The 14,758-nt window shown below is 37.4% G+C and overlaps 1 protein-coding gene across 1 annotated transcript in view; it reads left to right on the top strand.

Moving 5' to 3' along the window:
* The first annotated feature begins 1,684 nt into the window (after positions 1–1,684).
* CUNH4orf17 (chromosome unknown C4orf17 homolog) overlaps positions 1,685–14,758 on the top strand; it is a 41,810-nt gene continuing 28,736 nt past the window's right edge. Inside the window, exon 1 of the mRNA XM_011361536.1 lies at positions 1,685–1,799. Coding sequence (XP_011359838.1) covers positions 1,685–1,799 — 115 coding nt within the window. The remainder of the gene's footprint in view (positions 1,800–14,758) is intronic.

Below are 14,758 nucleotides of genomic sequence, written 5' to 3'. Positions count from 1 at the left end.
GTATTTTATTGCTTCCATTTATAGAAAAGTGCTACATCTGTCTGTGTTTATCTGTCCTTATAGAAAGTTAATTATAAAACTTTAAATTTTTAAAGAAAACGATTGAAGTCTAGTTCTTCTGACTAGAAGAGATTTAGAAACTCCATGTGGAAATGACCCTTTTCTCGTTGATATGTTCCTTCTTGGACTGCTGGTTGTTATTTCCCTTCCATTAACTGTTAGGGATGTGCTATTGGAGGGTTTGTCTAAGCCACTGTATTGACAAATCATGGGGATGGGAGCTGGTGAGAAATTCTCTGAGGCCGAGTGCACCCTACGGTGAATGTAGGCAGAGCTTAACCACTAAAATCTCTCCTTCACATTTCACTTTTTTGTTGTTTGTTTGTTCACTTTTTGTGAGGGAGAACAGCAAACTGGTTTTTGGAGAGACATCAGTTATGAAGAGTTAAGTTCACATTTGTACCGAACATTACCATCTCCTTATCTCCTTTACCTCCAAACACAGAGCCTTTCCGTTTTTGTCCATAAAAGAACAGCATTGGAGCAAATGAAAAACGTGTTCCAAAAGGAACTGTTCTCAGCATCACACATTTCCCATAATTCTTAAAGCAGGATTCCAGGGTAGAGAAGTTAAAGTCAGAGGAGAGACCATTTCCTGTAAAGACAGCATTTAACCAAGTGGTCAGATTTGCTCCTGCTGAGCAAGTTCTGGCAATCCACTTCCCACAATTAAAATGACCTCTTTTCATCAGAATGCCTCCATTAAAATGATCCCTTTTTATAAGAAAATTACTTGCAAAGAGAATAAATATTCTATGCATCTAAAAGAGTCCCATGAAATTTCAATGATTGGGTTCATTCAAGTGCACACAAAAGCACTTGGGCCAAGTATCAAAAGACAAAAGAAACTAGAGATAAGGCCCACATCCTTCTTTATCATCGAGACAATAAACCGTAAGCAAAATCAGACTTATATTCAAGTTTTACAAGGACTGATTTTCTGGGGGTTTAAAACAATAGGTTAGAGTCAATAGCTACGCCTGCAAAAATAAATAAATAAATAAAAGTTTAAGAACGGAGAAATATTTGAAGCACTTGGCACATGGTTAAAGAACAGCCATGTTACTGACCTGGTTCAAGGAGTGGTTCTCAGCCTCCCTGTTTGGCTCTTGTACTCTGTTCTCTCAAGATTTACTTCGACCCTCCCTGTGCTGTCAAATTCCATTTTAAACAAGCATGTTTACCCAGTGTCTATCTCAAACCCCAAACTAGCTGCAGCATTCCATACCTTTCCCCTCTAATTTGGCCCTGTTCCCTTTGTTCGGACCTTAACACAGATGCTCAGGTCCCCAGTCACTATTCTCTGCTGCTCTCTGCACCTCTGGCCTTCCCAGTCCTGCTGTCCCCACAGGGCCTGTGTCACCGAAGTAGCCGGAAACAGGAGGCATTTGGGGTTGGGAGGCACTTCTGCCCACTGTCTAACAAGATCAGTGCGGCCTTAGACTTGTGGAGTAGTCCACGGGGAGAGAAGGTAGTGGTATTTATAACAATGCAGCCCTGTATTGAGCAGGCTATGTGCTAAAGAATTTTACAAACACTGGCCCCCTGCATCCAAAACAACAAAATCGATCCTTTCAGACCTCTCTCTCTCTCTCTTTTTTTTTTTTTTCTGATGAGAAAATAGATGGAGAGTGGTCAAGCGCTCGAGTTTAAAGTCACATGTAGCTGGCAGAGTCACGGCTTCAGTGCACGGGTGTCTCACTCCAATGACATGGAGTTTGTGGTATATGAAGAAAGCTGTAAGTCACACCAAACCCTGCACTGCTCTCAGTGCCACACGCAGATAGCATTATTAATTCCTACTACTAAGCAGAGTTCAGACCTCAAGGCCCACCAGTGGCTCAGTGTCTACCGGTCAGGGATAATAGCACTGGATTTGGAATCTGATAAACTTGGGTTCATCACCTTTGCTACCAGGACAAATTATTTCACCTCTCTGAGTGTCAATATCCTAATCTGTACAATGTCGCTAGTAATTTTCACTTCGTAAAGTATTTTCAGGATTAGATGCCATGACGTATGTAATAGCTTTGGCATGGATTAAGCACCATATGTGGTGCGTGTTTACTGTGAGCTCCATCTCTATCTCCTATACCCTACTTATTCTAGGGGAAATGACTTCCTCAGCCTGAACAAGAGGCATGCTCACCGAGCAACAACCTTTGCAGCTTCCTTGCTTCCTTTTCTTTTTGTTCATCACTACTTGGCTTTTCCACCTCTCAGTCCCCTCTCCATCTCTTTTTCTGTCACTACCAGTTATTTTCCTATCTCTTTCATCCCCTTGTTAAGGCCTTTCCCAATCCTCCTCCTTCAAAATTGACCCCTTTCCCCATGTCCTGCCTTTCTTAGACTTCTCCCACCTTTCTCCTATGATCAGATTCTTTTCTAGGACACTCCCTTTTCAGTACTTCAACTAACTAATATGCACTATGTGCTGTGCTGCTGCGTGCGCATCACAACGAGGAATATGAAGGCAAGTATGGCATGGGCCCCAGTATTCAGAGGCTCATAATCTAGTGTGGGGGAGAGACACACTCCAGCCTGCCTCGACCTGTCCCACCCACTCACCCTGGGGTGTACTGCCTTCCTCAGATAATCCCCTCCACTTTCTCCTGGTCCTGGGTTACATGCCGTTTTGCCAGGCTGGCATGTTTTATCCAGCCTCTTCCCATTTTGTCACATGACTACTCAAAACATGCCTGTTCTATGTCACATTAACTTTTTATCCTTCCCAAGATATTAACTAGCCAATCTAATGAGGTAATTTTTTCTAGTATGCTCAGGAGACAGGATTAGATGAGAGGACCCAGTCTTCTCTGGAATCTTCTCTCTTGTTCAAGGCAGAGATTACGGCTTTTTAAAGATAGCTCTATTCACAATAGTCAAGGAATGGAAACAACCTCAATAGCTCTCGATGAATGAATAAAGAAAATGTGGTGTATATGCATGATAGAAAATTAAGCTTTTTTTTTTTTTAAAAAGGAAATTCTGCCATATGTATGTATGAACTTGGAGGACATTATGCTAAGAGAAATAAGCCAATCATAGAAAGACAAATAGTATATGATTCCACTATATGAGAAAACTAAAATATCCTTCACAAAAACAAAGAGTAGAAGGGTGGCTGCCAGTGGCTGGCAGAGGAGGAAATGGGAACTTGTTAGTCAATGGGCACAAAACTTCAGTTATAAAAGATGAGCAAGTTCCGGAGAAATTCTGTGCGACATTGTGCCTGTAGTTAACAATACTCTGTTGTGCACTTAAAAAATATGTTAAAAGTATAGATCTCATGTTGAATATTCTTACCATAAAAACAACAAAATAGGAGATGAAAGAACTTTTAGCAGTGATGTATATGTATATTACCTCAATTGTGGTGGTGGTTTCGTAGCTGTATGCCTGTATCCGAACTCATCGAACTACAGTAAATGCATGCAGCCTTTTCTTTTTTTTTGTATATCAATTACACTTCAATAAAGCAGTTTAAAAAATTCATTATCCTTACCTTGGACAAGTCATCTCCCAGCTTGTTCATCAAATATTAACTGTCCTAAATGCAATGTGCTATCTAATATTGGATACTGAAACAGAAAAAAATGGAGATGAGTGGAAATAAAGTCTGGAGTTCAGTTAATAGTAATATACCAAAGTAGTTTCATAGTTTTGACAAATGTACCATAGTAATGGAAGATGTTAACAGTAGGAGAAACTGGGAGAGGGATATACAACAACACTCTTATCTTACTCTCAAAGAAAATTGTGATAAACTTATAAGAATTACAAGCATGTAACCTCATAACAAAATAGGAATCTACCGTCACTCTCTTGCCAACCCCAGTGCTTTATCTGAGCCTTGCCTGATCTATGATAAATGCTTCAGTATTCTCTACAACTTTCCTTCTCATTATGAATATATAACACACACACACACACACACACACACACACACACACACACACACACATATGTATATATGAAAAAGAAGTTGTCAATATAAATGGTTCCCTAATTTATCCAATGAAATAAAAATACTGGTTTACAATTATTCTTAAAAAGATAAACGATAAATTCTCCCAATGTCACTGTCTCCCAAATTACTAGACATGAGCCAATCTAAAGATACGTTGTTACTCTTCAGCTTTCCTTTATACAATGTAGAAACCTAGTTATTTAGTGAGGGTACTTAGAGACATGCATCCTTGCTCCGCAGCCCAGCTTCTTTCTCTAGGAAATTTAGAAAGTCTATATCAAGCCTAACAGTTTCATAAAGACCTGTTGTAGCAGTTGTCAAATAATCTCTCTCCACTACTCCAAGATTGGCTGAAGTCCGACTTCAGTGAAGAGGACAATCTTTGCTCCTGTTCAGTTTTGAAATATGAAGGGTCAATACTTGCCAAAGAGAATTCATGTGTGAAACAGAACATTTTTGCAACTGGGATGAGGTTAAAGAGGCACAAAACCTAGTTTTCTAGAGCAGCACTGTCCGATAGAACTAACTGTGAGCCACATATATAACTTAAAATTTTCTGGTAACCACATTAAAAAGAGTAGGAAGAAATAGGTGAAATTAATAACATTTTATTGAACCTGATATATTTGAAATGTTATCATTTTAAAGTGTAATCGACACTAAGCATTATTAATTAGGTATTTTATTTTTTTGGTACTAAGTCTTTAAAGGTATATCTATACACACACACACATACATGATACTTAAGAGCACCTCTCATATCAGACTGGCCACATTTCGAGTGGGTAAGCCTGGTACAAAGTGTTACTTAAAAATGTTAAATGCTAAAAACTTCAGAACAGAATTAGAATGGATGTTTGGGTCTATCACATTTCCCAGTTAATCGTGGTGCAGAGTGTTTTAAATAGCTTTAACTCTACCTTTTGAGGTAATCGTTAGCTGTATTAGGCAGGCAGGTATGGTTACAACACAGGTCTTGCCTCAAACAGACTTGGGGTAGACCCCTAAGAGCATTACCATGTGACCTGGAGAATATTATTTAACCTCTTGAAACCTCATTTTTGCCCTAGATGACAATAATATCTAATAAGAATAATATCTACCTCAAAGAGTTGTAAAATTAAGTGTAATAATCCATATAGGTTACTGAACACAGCACTGACACTGATTTAAAAACAAGTATTTGATACATGCTATTATTATATTATTAATATCTGCCTGAGTAAAATCCATCTTCTCTGGTGCCTGTTAGACATCTAAGTGGAGGTACCCAGTAGGAAGTTGGGTATATGAGAACGAAAGTGGGAGTGGATAATCCCCAAAGAAGATGCCATCTAGGCCTTTTGTGTGCTCAGGGATCCAATGCAAGATACCACACTGCATTTAGGACAGTTACTATTTGTTGGACAAGTTGAGAGATGACATAGGTTTACATGTTCAAGTTGTTTTAGATACAAATATAAAGAAGTTAAAGAGAAAGATTAAGGCGTTTTTTACATAATGTTATAAACATGCTGACTTGAATCAAATGAGAAGAGACTTCGACAAGCAGACGTGTCTTCTTTGAATTATGCTTGAGTCAGGATGGGGTGAGTATTGCTATCTGGAGCTTTGAAAAACTTTCTTTACAGGAGGCACATGTCAGAATAACATATTAGACCCCTTTTCTGAAAATTAAATTAGCTGAAATAGCATCTGGAACTAAGTATATGATAGATAGATAGATAGATAGATAGATAGATAGATAGATAGATGATCAATTTCCATTACTATATAATGAAACACACAAAATATGACAATAAATTTTACATTTCAAATTAAAATGTTGATTGTTCTCTGCAGGACTATCCTTCCATACTTTGTGCCTTGCTGAAAGTCTCAACAATTTCTCAAGAAGATTTGTCTTGGCCACTCTATCTTGCTCAGGGGACCCCATTCCTTTCCTTCATGGCTGTGGCAGACACTGTTACTGACTGCCTTTCTTTTTGACTGACTCCCAGTTTTTGTTCAGGGCAGTGATGTGCCGGCTAAAACGCAACATTTGCCAGCCTCCCATGGGGCCGAGGCAGCTGGGCAACACAGTGGTCCTGGCCCAGGAGCGCAGACAAAAGGCTGCGAAGGATTCCTGGGAATTGGTTGCTTTCTCTACACAATTGCCACTGCTTCCTCTGGGTCGCCTTCTTCTTCTTTGTGTAATGCAAGTGCCAGGCTTAGAGGTGTAATGCGCCTGTAAGAACAAAAGACACAGCCCGATGAAGGTTGTGGAGCAGAAAAAGGGTATAGAACCATCTGTGTACCAAGGCGTCTATCTGAGGTTACCTACTAATGTTACATATAAATAAACAAGTAAACAAACAAACAAACAAATAAATAAATGGATAGATAGATAGATAGATGATAGATAGATAGATAAGTAAGTAAGTAAGTAAATAAATAAATAAATAAGAGCCTCATTTGTTTAAGCCACTGTCTTTACAAGTTTCTGTTATTTGCAGCCAAACACAATCCTAACTAATAAAGTTTTTTCTGCATTTATAAGCATATGTTTATTTGTGTATTTACTTCTCCAATACCTGTCTTCTTCACCAGACTGTGAGCTTTATGAGGGGCCATCGTTTGTGATTCACCAGCGTACACACAACGCCTTGCACTATGCCTGGCATAAAGATTTTCAGAAAAAAAATTTGAAAAGAATGATTGACAGGAAGCATGTGGAGTAAAACATTTATTAAAACACAAAGATCATTAACAGCAAAGTAAGAAAAAAAGCAAAATGCTTCAACAGAGAGGCCTCTGCTACCTGAGAATAAAAACTGAGCGAGAGGGAGAAAGGACAATGAGTACGATGGACCTTGAGAAGGAAGCAAAAGCTGAATTTTTTCCATCTTCTCTCTCTGTATAAATTACACTCAAATTCTGCCCGGGAACATCCTCTCACTTATAATTTCCAAAACTAATTCCAAAAATTAGTTGTTTTCACAATGTCCTTGAGGGGGATATGGCATACATAAAATAAATACAAGGTCGAAAAAATATAGTTATCATTGTGGATTCTTGCCTCTTCCTCTTGCAGGCCCCTACACATTCACACACACACACACACACACACACACACACACACACACACACACACACACTCATTCACACTAACTCACACTTATACACATATCTTGGCAAAAAACAGTTTAATTTTAAAAAGACCTCTATTTATTCCCTTCTTAGATGGTTATTTCGGTCATCTCTAACTCTCTCGAGTTTAATTCTGTAGGATGGGCTGGGCTTTCTGCTAAGCTTCCTCTCTATCTTACAGGCCTTCATTACTGCTTGCAAATTAATTTTATCGATAGTGTGTTGGAATTGAAAGGCCCTGGAATTGTTACAGAGTTTGTGATGGCTCTTGGAATTGTTGTGAAGCTCTGATAATGCTGCACGATGCTGCGCTGGCCCAAATCCCACCCTTTCTCCTTCCTGTCCTTGCCACTACATCGGCAGTGCTCTCCAGACGAGCTCCCACGTGAGACTTTTTAAATCTCAAGTTTAAGCAGAGTAATCACTGCTCCCAAGTGACAGGTTTGTTTGGGCACTTTTAAATAATCTCTCAAAATTGAAAAGACAGAGATTGTCCTTTAGGGAGAGATGAAATTCAACATATTGAACTACTAGTATGGCACGGATACCAACTGGGAAAGGCATAGGTGTAAACAACCAGCACTGCCATTCGGGGCATGCCGGCTGAATTCCAGCCTGGGTGGGTTGTTGCCCAAGGACACGCACATAGCCCCCCACTGTAGCACACCTGTGAGAAGCCATGGATACATTTTATGACTGACTCCTGTGTACATATTCACAACCTGCCTCTCTTGAATAGATCACAATCTGATATAAGAAATAGTCATTATTTTTGTGTTTGAGTGTTGGCTATAAATATTCTTCATAAATTTCATTTTAGTTAGCAACTTAATACACAGTTGTTACCTTACAGTTTTCATGGGTCAGGCATGTGGGCATGGTTTAACTTTAGCTAGGCCCTCAGATCAGTGTCTCGTAAGGCTGCATGCAATCAAAGTACCAGCTGGAACTGAGGTCTTGTCTGCAGTTTGAGGTCCTCTTCAAGCAGAGGTTATTGGCAGATTCATTTACTTGCAGCTGTAGAAGTCAGGACAGCTTGCTTCTTTAAGGTCAGCAGGGGAGCTAATCTGATCTTGGGGAAAGCCTAAATCTTCTTTTAAAGGGCTCACCTAATTAGGTCAGACCTGCCCCCAAATAATCTCCTTTTGATAAACAGACTCTGATGACTTCAGTCATTCTGATTAGGGATTTTAATTATACCTGCAAAAATCTCTCATTTTTGTTATAGAATGTAACCTAATCACAGGAGTGGCATCCATCACATTCACAGGTGTATCTATAATCAAGGGAAGGGGATTATACAGATGTGTGCATCAGTGGGGAGGAGGCCTTGGAGGTCAATGTAGAATTCTTTTTATTACACTTACATCAGTACTTTTGTTGTGCTCTGGAGATCACAGAGCACTATTTTCAGTGATTGCAGATTTTTGTTGCAAATTCAGGACTGAATCATATGCTTCCAAAATGGACAGAACAGAGTATAGGGTGGGCAAGACACCACCACATTTTATTCTTACATTGTTTTAAATTAGCATGTTTGCCTTTCATAAATTATTTACACTGCCTTCTTATATATTAATTAGACACTAGTGGCATTTTTACAGTAAATGCCAAATAAGGATAAGAATGAACAGGCTTAATTGGCTCACAGCTCCAAGATCCCAGCCACATTGCTTATACATGACAAAAATGGACCTAAGATAGTGTCCTGCATATTCACACTTGTATTAATCTGCCAGGCTGCCATAACAGAATCCCACAGATTGGGTAGTTTGAATAACAGAATTTAATTTTTTCACAATTCTGGAGCTGGAAGCCTAAGGTCAAGGTGTTGGCAGGGCTGGTTTCTGGTGAGACCTCTCTTCTTCGCTCAGAGATACACATCTCGTTGATGTGTCATTACATGGCCTTTCTTCTGTCTGTGCTTGGAGAGAGAGAAAGCGAGCTCAGGTATCTTCTTCTCTTCTTATAAGGACATCTTATAATCCTATCATATTAGGACCTACCTTTATGACCTCATTTAACATGAATTACCTCCTTAAAGGTCCTGTCTCCAAAAACAGTCCCACTGGGAGTTGGGGCTTCAACATATAGATTTTGGAGGACACAGTTCAGTCCATACAATACTCAAAATGTCTGTGGACAATGAACAATCTGCGGAGTGTCCTGGTTATCACTAATCACCATTCATAAATTTATGCACATATTCTAAGAAATCTCTCTGTTTATTTTCTATCTTTGCTGAAAAAAATAGAGTGTTTTGGACTGGTAGTCTGTTCATTACCAAGGCAACAAGGATCTATGTGCTGCCCTGAGCAGCACAGCGGAGCAACCTCTGTCCCTTGGTTCTGACAGAATTATTGCAAACTGAGCCCAAACAAACCAGTTGTATCACTATTTTCTCTTAATGAGACAAGAAAGGTCCCCATAGGTCTCCATAGAGGAAATACAACAGAACCATAGTTATATAGCCAGAGGTATATCTCCCTATAATGGCCTCAGCCCTCTCAAAGGAAAGGTACAATCACATAGAGTGAAGCTATCTTTCACACAGAGGTTAGGTATGAATGTCAGGATCTGTGGTAGAGATTGCTGTTTATAACCCAATATACATTTTCTCCCACTTTGGTCAGTAACTAACACCACTCCCCCACCCCACCATGAAAAGCTACATTATTTTATCCCCACTTTGCCACTAGAAGTGATCAGTGAATCTAGATTATTGCCTGGGACTCATGGAAATGGTTTTGTGGAGGGAGCACACAGCCAGCATGTGCCCTTGTCTGCCTTACTCCCATTTCCTCTTGTTTTCTGCCTGGTCTGTGGATTTGATGTCTGGAAATATAGTAGCCATTTGGATGACTGGAACTTCAAGAATCATCATGGACAAGAGATAACTTTAAGAAGGGAAGCTATATATTAAGGAAGATGCAACTAAAAAGTGGAAAAAGTCTAGGCCCATAATGACACCATGGAGCTTTCATACCAGTCCTGGACTGTTGAACTCTTCTATGTGAGATGTGAGGGAGAAGTAAATCTCTTACTAGCTGTGTAAAGCAAATTCCTAACTGAATCAAAGTGTAATGCCGAAATGCCAAAATTGTCTTAGAAAATCCTTTAAATCCCCCTAAAATACAGTAAAGTAGTATGGCTCAGGTCCTGAATGGTTTATAGGCATGCAGAGATGTTGAGCCTTTAATTCTTGGGGCCAGTCAAGAAAGTAGACTAAATGAGGCTTTGCCCTTGAATTGTTTAAAATTAATATTTGCCCTTCAGAAGACATGGCTATTAGAGACTGTAGTTCAGAAATCATTAACAGGTATGATCTGAAAAGAAAAATATTGGGAAACACCAGTGTATATAATCCTGAGAGCTGACAGCAACATATGTATATGTACTATATATGTGTATGCGCATATATGAGATTACTATGTATGAATCTATCTTCACTTTTCACAGGCAATTTTATGACTTTAGCTGTGTTACTTAATGTTTCCTTATGATTTTTAATTAACATTTCATTTTTTTTTTCAAAGCTCTTGAACAAGTCATTAGCACAGACATCTTAACTGCTGGAACAGGCTGATTGGGATATTTTTAAATTCATTTACACTTTCTTGCTACAGGTTTTAAAGGAGCTAAGTGAGATTACATCTGCATGGTGTGTGTTCTTTAAGGAGAATTGTGGGGAGAATGATCCATATGATTAAAATTGCTCTTCCTTTTCTCTTCTCTTTCTCTTGCACTTGATTCAACTCTATTACACGTCAAAAGCTAAGAAAAGTCACTGCTGCCACACGGTTTTGTCAAGCTGTGGGTAAATGGAACTCTGAGAAGAATGACAAGTGGAGAAGTTCTGGAACTTTTATTTCTCTAAGGAATGTTATCATGTTGCTAAGCTATGTAGTGTATCTTAACAACCAGGGAGCCACATAGGATCCTTGGAGCAAGAGTGGGAGAAACTGGAGAGAGACAGCCATATTCTTTTGGAAGCAGTAGACATTAGGCTGTCTCTGCCACCTAAACACTCCCATCTCGAGTGCAAAGATTTAAGGAAATCAAGGACAACTCGGTACAGACCCATTTGGAGACTTTTAGGGTATGAACAACCTTGAGTTCCTGTCAACCAGATGATGTTTTAAAACTGTCCTCAGGTACAATTTTAAATTCACCATTAAAATAATTTTCAAAAATTTTAGGTATGATTTAGTTAAGGAACCTTAAGTTCGTCTTCTTTTTAAGACTACATAAAAGCCAAATAAGTTTGTTTTGAGAAAACGGGGTATTATTTTTTAAAGTAAATCACCTATTTCTTGAGGAGATCATACAAATAAAAGATGCGAAGTTTGTGGGATAAAGACATTTATTCTGTGGGAAACATTTTACTTTATTTAATAAATATGTATTGAGCATATACTATGGAAACTTGAATTAGATCATTGCCTGCTTGCGCAATGCCTGAAAGTAAACACAGGAATGTAAAAAAAAAAAAAAAAAGATGAAGGTGGGAACCACCTTAGAGAAAGGTAAAGAAGCCTTTTGGAGAAAGTCTCGTTTAGACAGAGCAATGAAAGAAGTGAGGGATGAAGCCATGGGAAGATCTGACCGGCATGCATGCTAGGCTAGGGGATCTGCAAATGCAAAATAGTTCAGCCTTCATCACGTAAATAATAATCTTTACTTCCCTGGGAATTCATAGTAACTTTTAGATGTTCATTGATCAGACATACTATTCTTCTTTTATAAGCATAAGGTTTATATATATGCTATTTTGAACCTAGAATATTAATATCTAATAAAGATTTGTACAGTATTTTCTAATAACAATGGTTAGAATTAGGACTAGATGGATTAATAATGTGTTTAAACCCTCCTATTCTGAGGACTTTGTGTCAAGTAGCCTAAATGAAATTCAATAATTTACTAATATAGAGATAAAATAAAGAGGCTATAGGACGGGAAATATTGCTCCCAAACGTACTTACACAATTCCCTGAATGGCGAATGGTAATTTTAATTAGATTTTTCCACAGAGTTGCCTCTACACAGCGTTTTCTTTTCCTCTTCAGAGTGAAAACAGAGTGTTAGCATCATAATTAAGATAGAATTATAAATGGAACTCAGTTATTTTCATTCGACAAATCTTTTGGGTGTATCCTCTAAGTCAGGAGGTCTCAGCCGAACTTTTGCAACACGCAGATAGTGAGCTGACACTCTAGATATTCATTTACTAATAACAACTAAAACGTTCATATTTGCAAATTGTTTAGTTTTAAAAAAGGAATTATTAATACTAGGAAGAGTAATTCTCTAACAGTATCTCTGGCATTCGTTGCGATGCCAGTTGCTTATCTGATTGGAAAGACAGATCAGAATCTGCTGATACAGCTCTTCTGAGCAATAGTTACTGATACGTCATAGCCGTACTGATAAAAACTTTTTCGATACTTTCTTTCTCCACAATTTGGGGGTACATTCTTTAAAATTTGGACATGTGATGGGAATGTGTTTTTCATGTGAACATCATCTGTCATTTGTGTCATGAGAAAAATAAGCTGAGAACTGCTCCTCTGTATTATACTGCAAATACCTATTAAGCTAAAATGCTGGAAAGAAGTGTGTGTGTGTTTTTTAAATACACCTATTATTTATTCGTATTTGGGCCACAGTAAATAATCCATGGCACATTTGTAGAAGTAACTATAACTGATTTTATCTCCCAATCAATCCATGATATACATTGAGTGGTTTTGCATTGATGAGTTTCTCTAATATTGGTTTAGGAAGATTTTTAGTGACTTCATTACAAAATAAATGAGATTTCTGATTTTCTAATAAAGATGATATTTATCAACAAGTAGAGTATTTATTTCCTGATCTCCATTTCTATTAAGTTCTTATTTTAATAATACATTCTTTTCATGTTTCTCTTATCTTTGGGGGAAAAAAATCTACCCTTTTATATGAGAATGAATATTTCATCAATTTTTTCCCAGTTTGTCTTAAAAAGTTGTAGTCCAAAATTAATGTTTGGTATAAAGAGAAATCTTAACAGAGATATTATTACAAACCAATTCATGAAAATCACTAGGCAATAACTTATTAGTCAATTCAAGTGTAGAAATTGGTATAGGCAACAGGTGAAAGAGAAGATGTAGGTCATAATTAATAGTAACTAAAATAGTTTTGCTTTTCTTCAGGCTTGAGGTAGATTTTTAAAAAATTAATAAAATTTATTTTTTAGAATGGTTTTTAAACTTACAGAAAAACTGAGCAGAGAGTTCCATATCTCCCCCTGCCCACTTTTGCCTATTATTAACATCTTGCATCATTGTGGTACGTTTGTTACAATTAATGAGCCAATATTGTATATTATTATTAACTAAAGTCCATAGTTTTCACTAGAGTTCAATTTGCTTTGTTCTGTAAACGACTATTGTCATGTGTCCACTATTACAACATAGAACAGTATAGGAGGTAAGTTTCACTGCCATAAAAATCCCCTGTGCTCCAACTATTCATTACTCCCCCATTTCCCTTTGGAACTCCTGTTCTTTTTATTGTCTCCATTGTTTTGCTTTTCCCAAAATGCCATACAGTTGGAATTGTACAGTATATAGCCTTTTCAAATGGCTTCTTTCACTTAGCAGTATTCATTTAAGGTTCCTCCATGTCTTTCCATGGCTTGATAGATCATTTCTTTTTAGCACTGAAGAGTGTTCCATTGTATGACGTACCACAATTTATTTATCTATTCACTATTGAAGGACACTTTGGTTGCTTTCAATTTTTGGCAATTATGAATAAACATTCATGTGTAGGTTTCAGCGCGAACATAAGTCTTCAACTCTTTTGAGTAAACACCTAGGAGCATGATTGCTAGACTATGTTTTGCTTGGTAAGAAACTGTCAATCTGCCTTCCAAAGTAGCTGTACCATTTTGCATTCCCATAAAATGAATGAGAATTCCAGTTGCTCCACATTCTTGTCAGCACTTGGTGTCATCAGTGTTTTGGATTTTAGCCATACTAATAGGTGCATGATGGTATTTCATTGTTGTTTTAATTTGTTATTTCCTAATGACAAATGATGTTGAATAATATCTTTTCACATGCGTGCTCAATTGCTATATGATGATATTCTTTAATGAGTTGTCTGTTCAGATCTTTTGCCGAGTTTTCAATTGGGCTATTTGTTTTCTTACCATTGAGTTTTAAATGTTCTTTGCATATTTTGGATACAAGTCCTTTATCAAATATATGTTTCTCAAATATTTTCTCCCAGTCTATAGCTTGTATTTTCATTCTTTTAGCAGTTTCTTTTGCAGAGAAAGACATAGTTTTGCTCTTCCTCAGGTTTAAGGTAGTTTTAGTTTATTATTGTTAGATGACTTGCTATAATAAATCAAAGTACAGCTTTCTCCTTAGTTATTCATTTACTTCACTTCTAAAAAATTAAGTTTAAATAAGACTCTCAATAATACATAATGTATATTGTGGATTTTATAAAATTTTTAATGATAAATATGGATAAAATATTTATATATTGCCTTTATTTTTTAACATTATTTTGAAACTTCCAATAAAAATGATAAAAAAC

Source organism: Pteropus vampyrus, unplaced genomic scaffold (assembly GCF_000151845.1).
Source record: "Pteropus vampyrus isolate Shadow unplaced genomic scaffold, Pvam_2.0 Scaffold67, whole genome shotgun sequence".
Taxonomy (NCBI): Eukaryota; Metazoa; Chordata; class Mammalia; order Chiroptera; family Pteropodidae; genus Pteropus; species Pteropus vampyrus.
The sequence above is the reverse complement of the archived record's forward strand: the minus strand, read 5'-3'. Positions and strand labels throughout refer to the sequence as shown.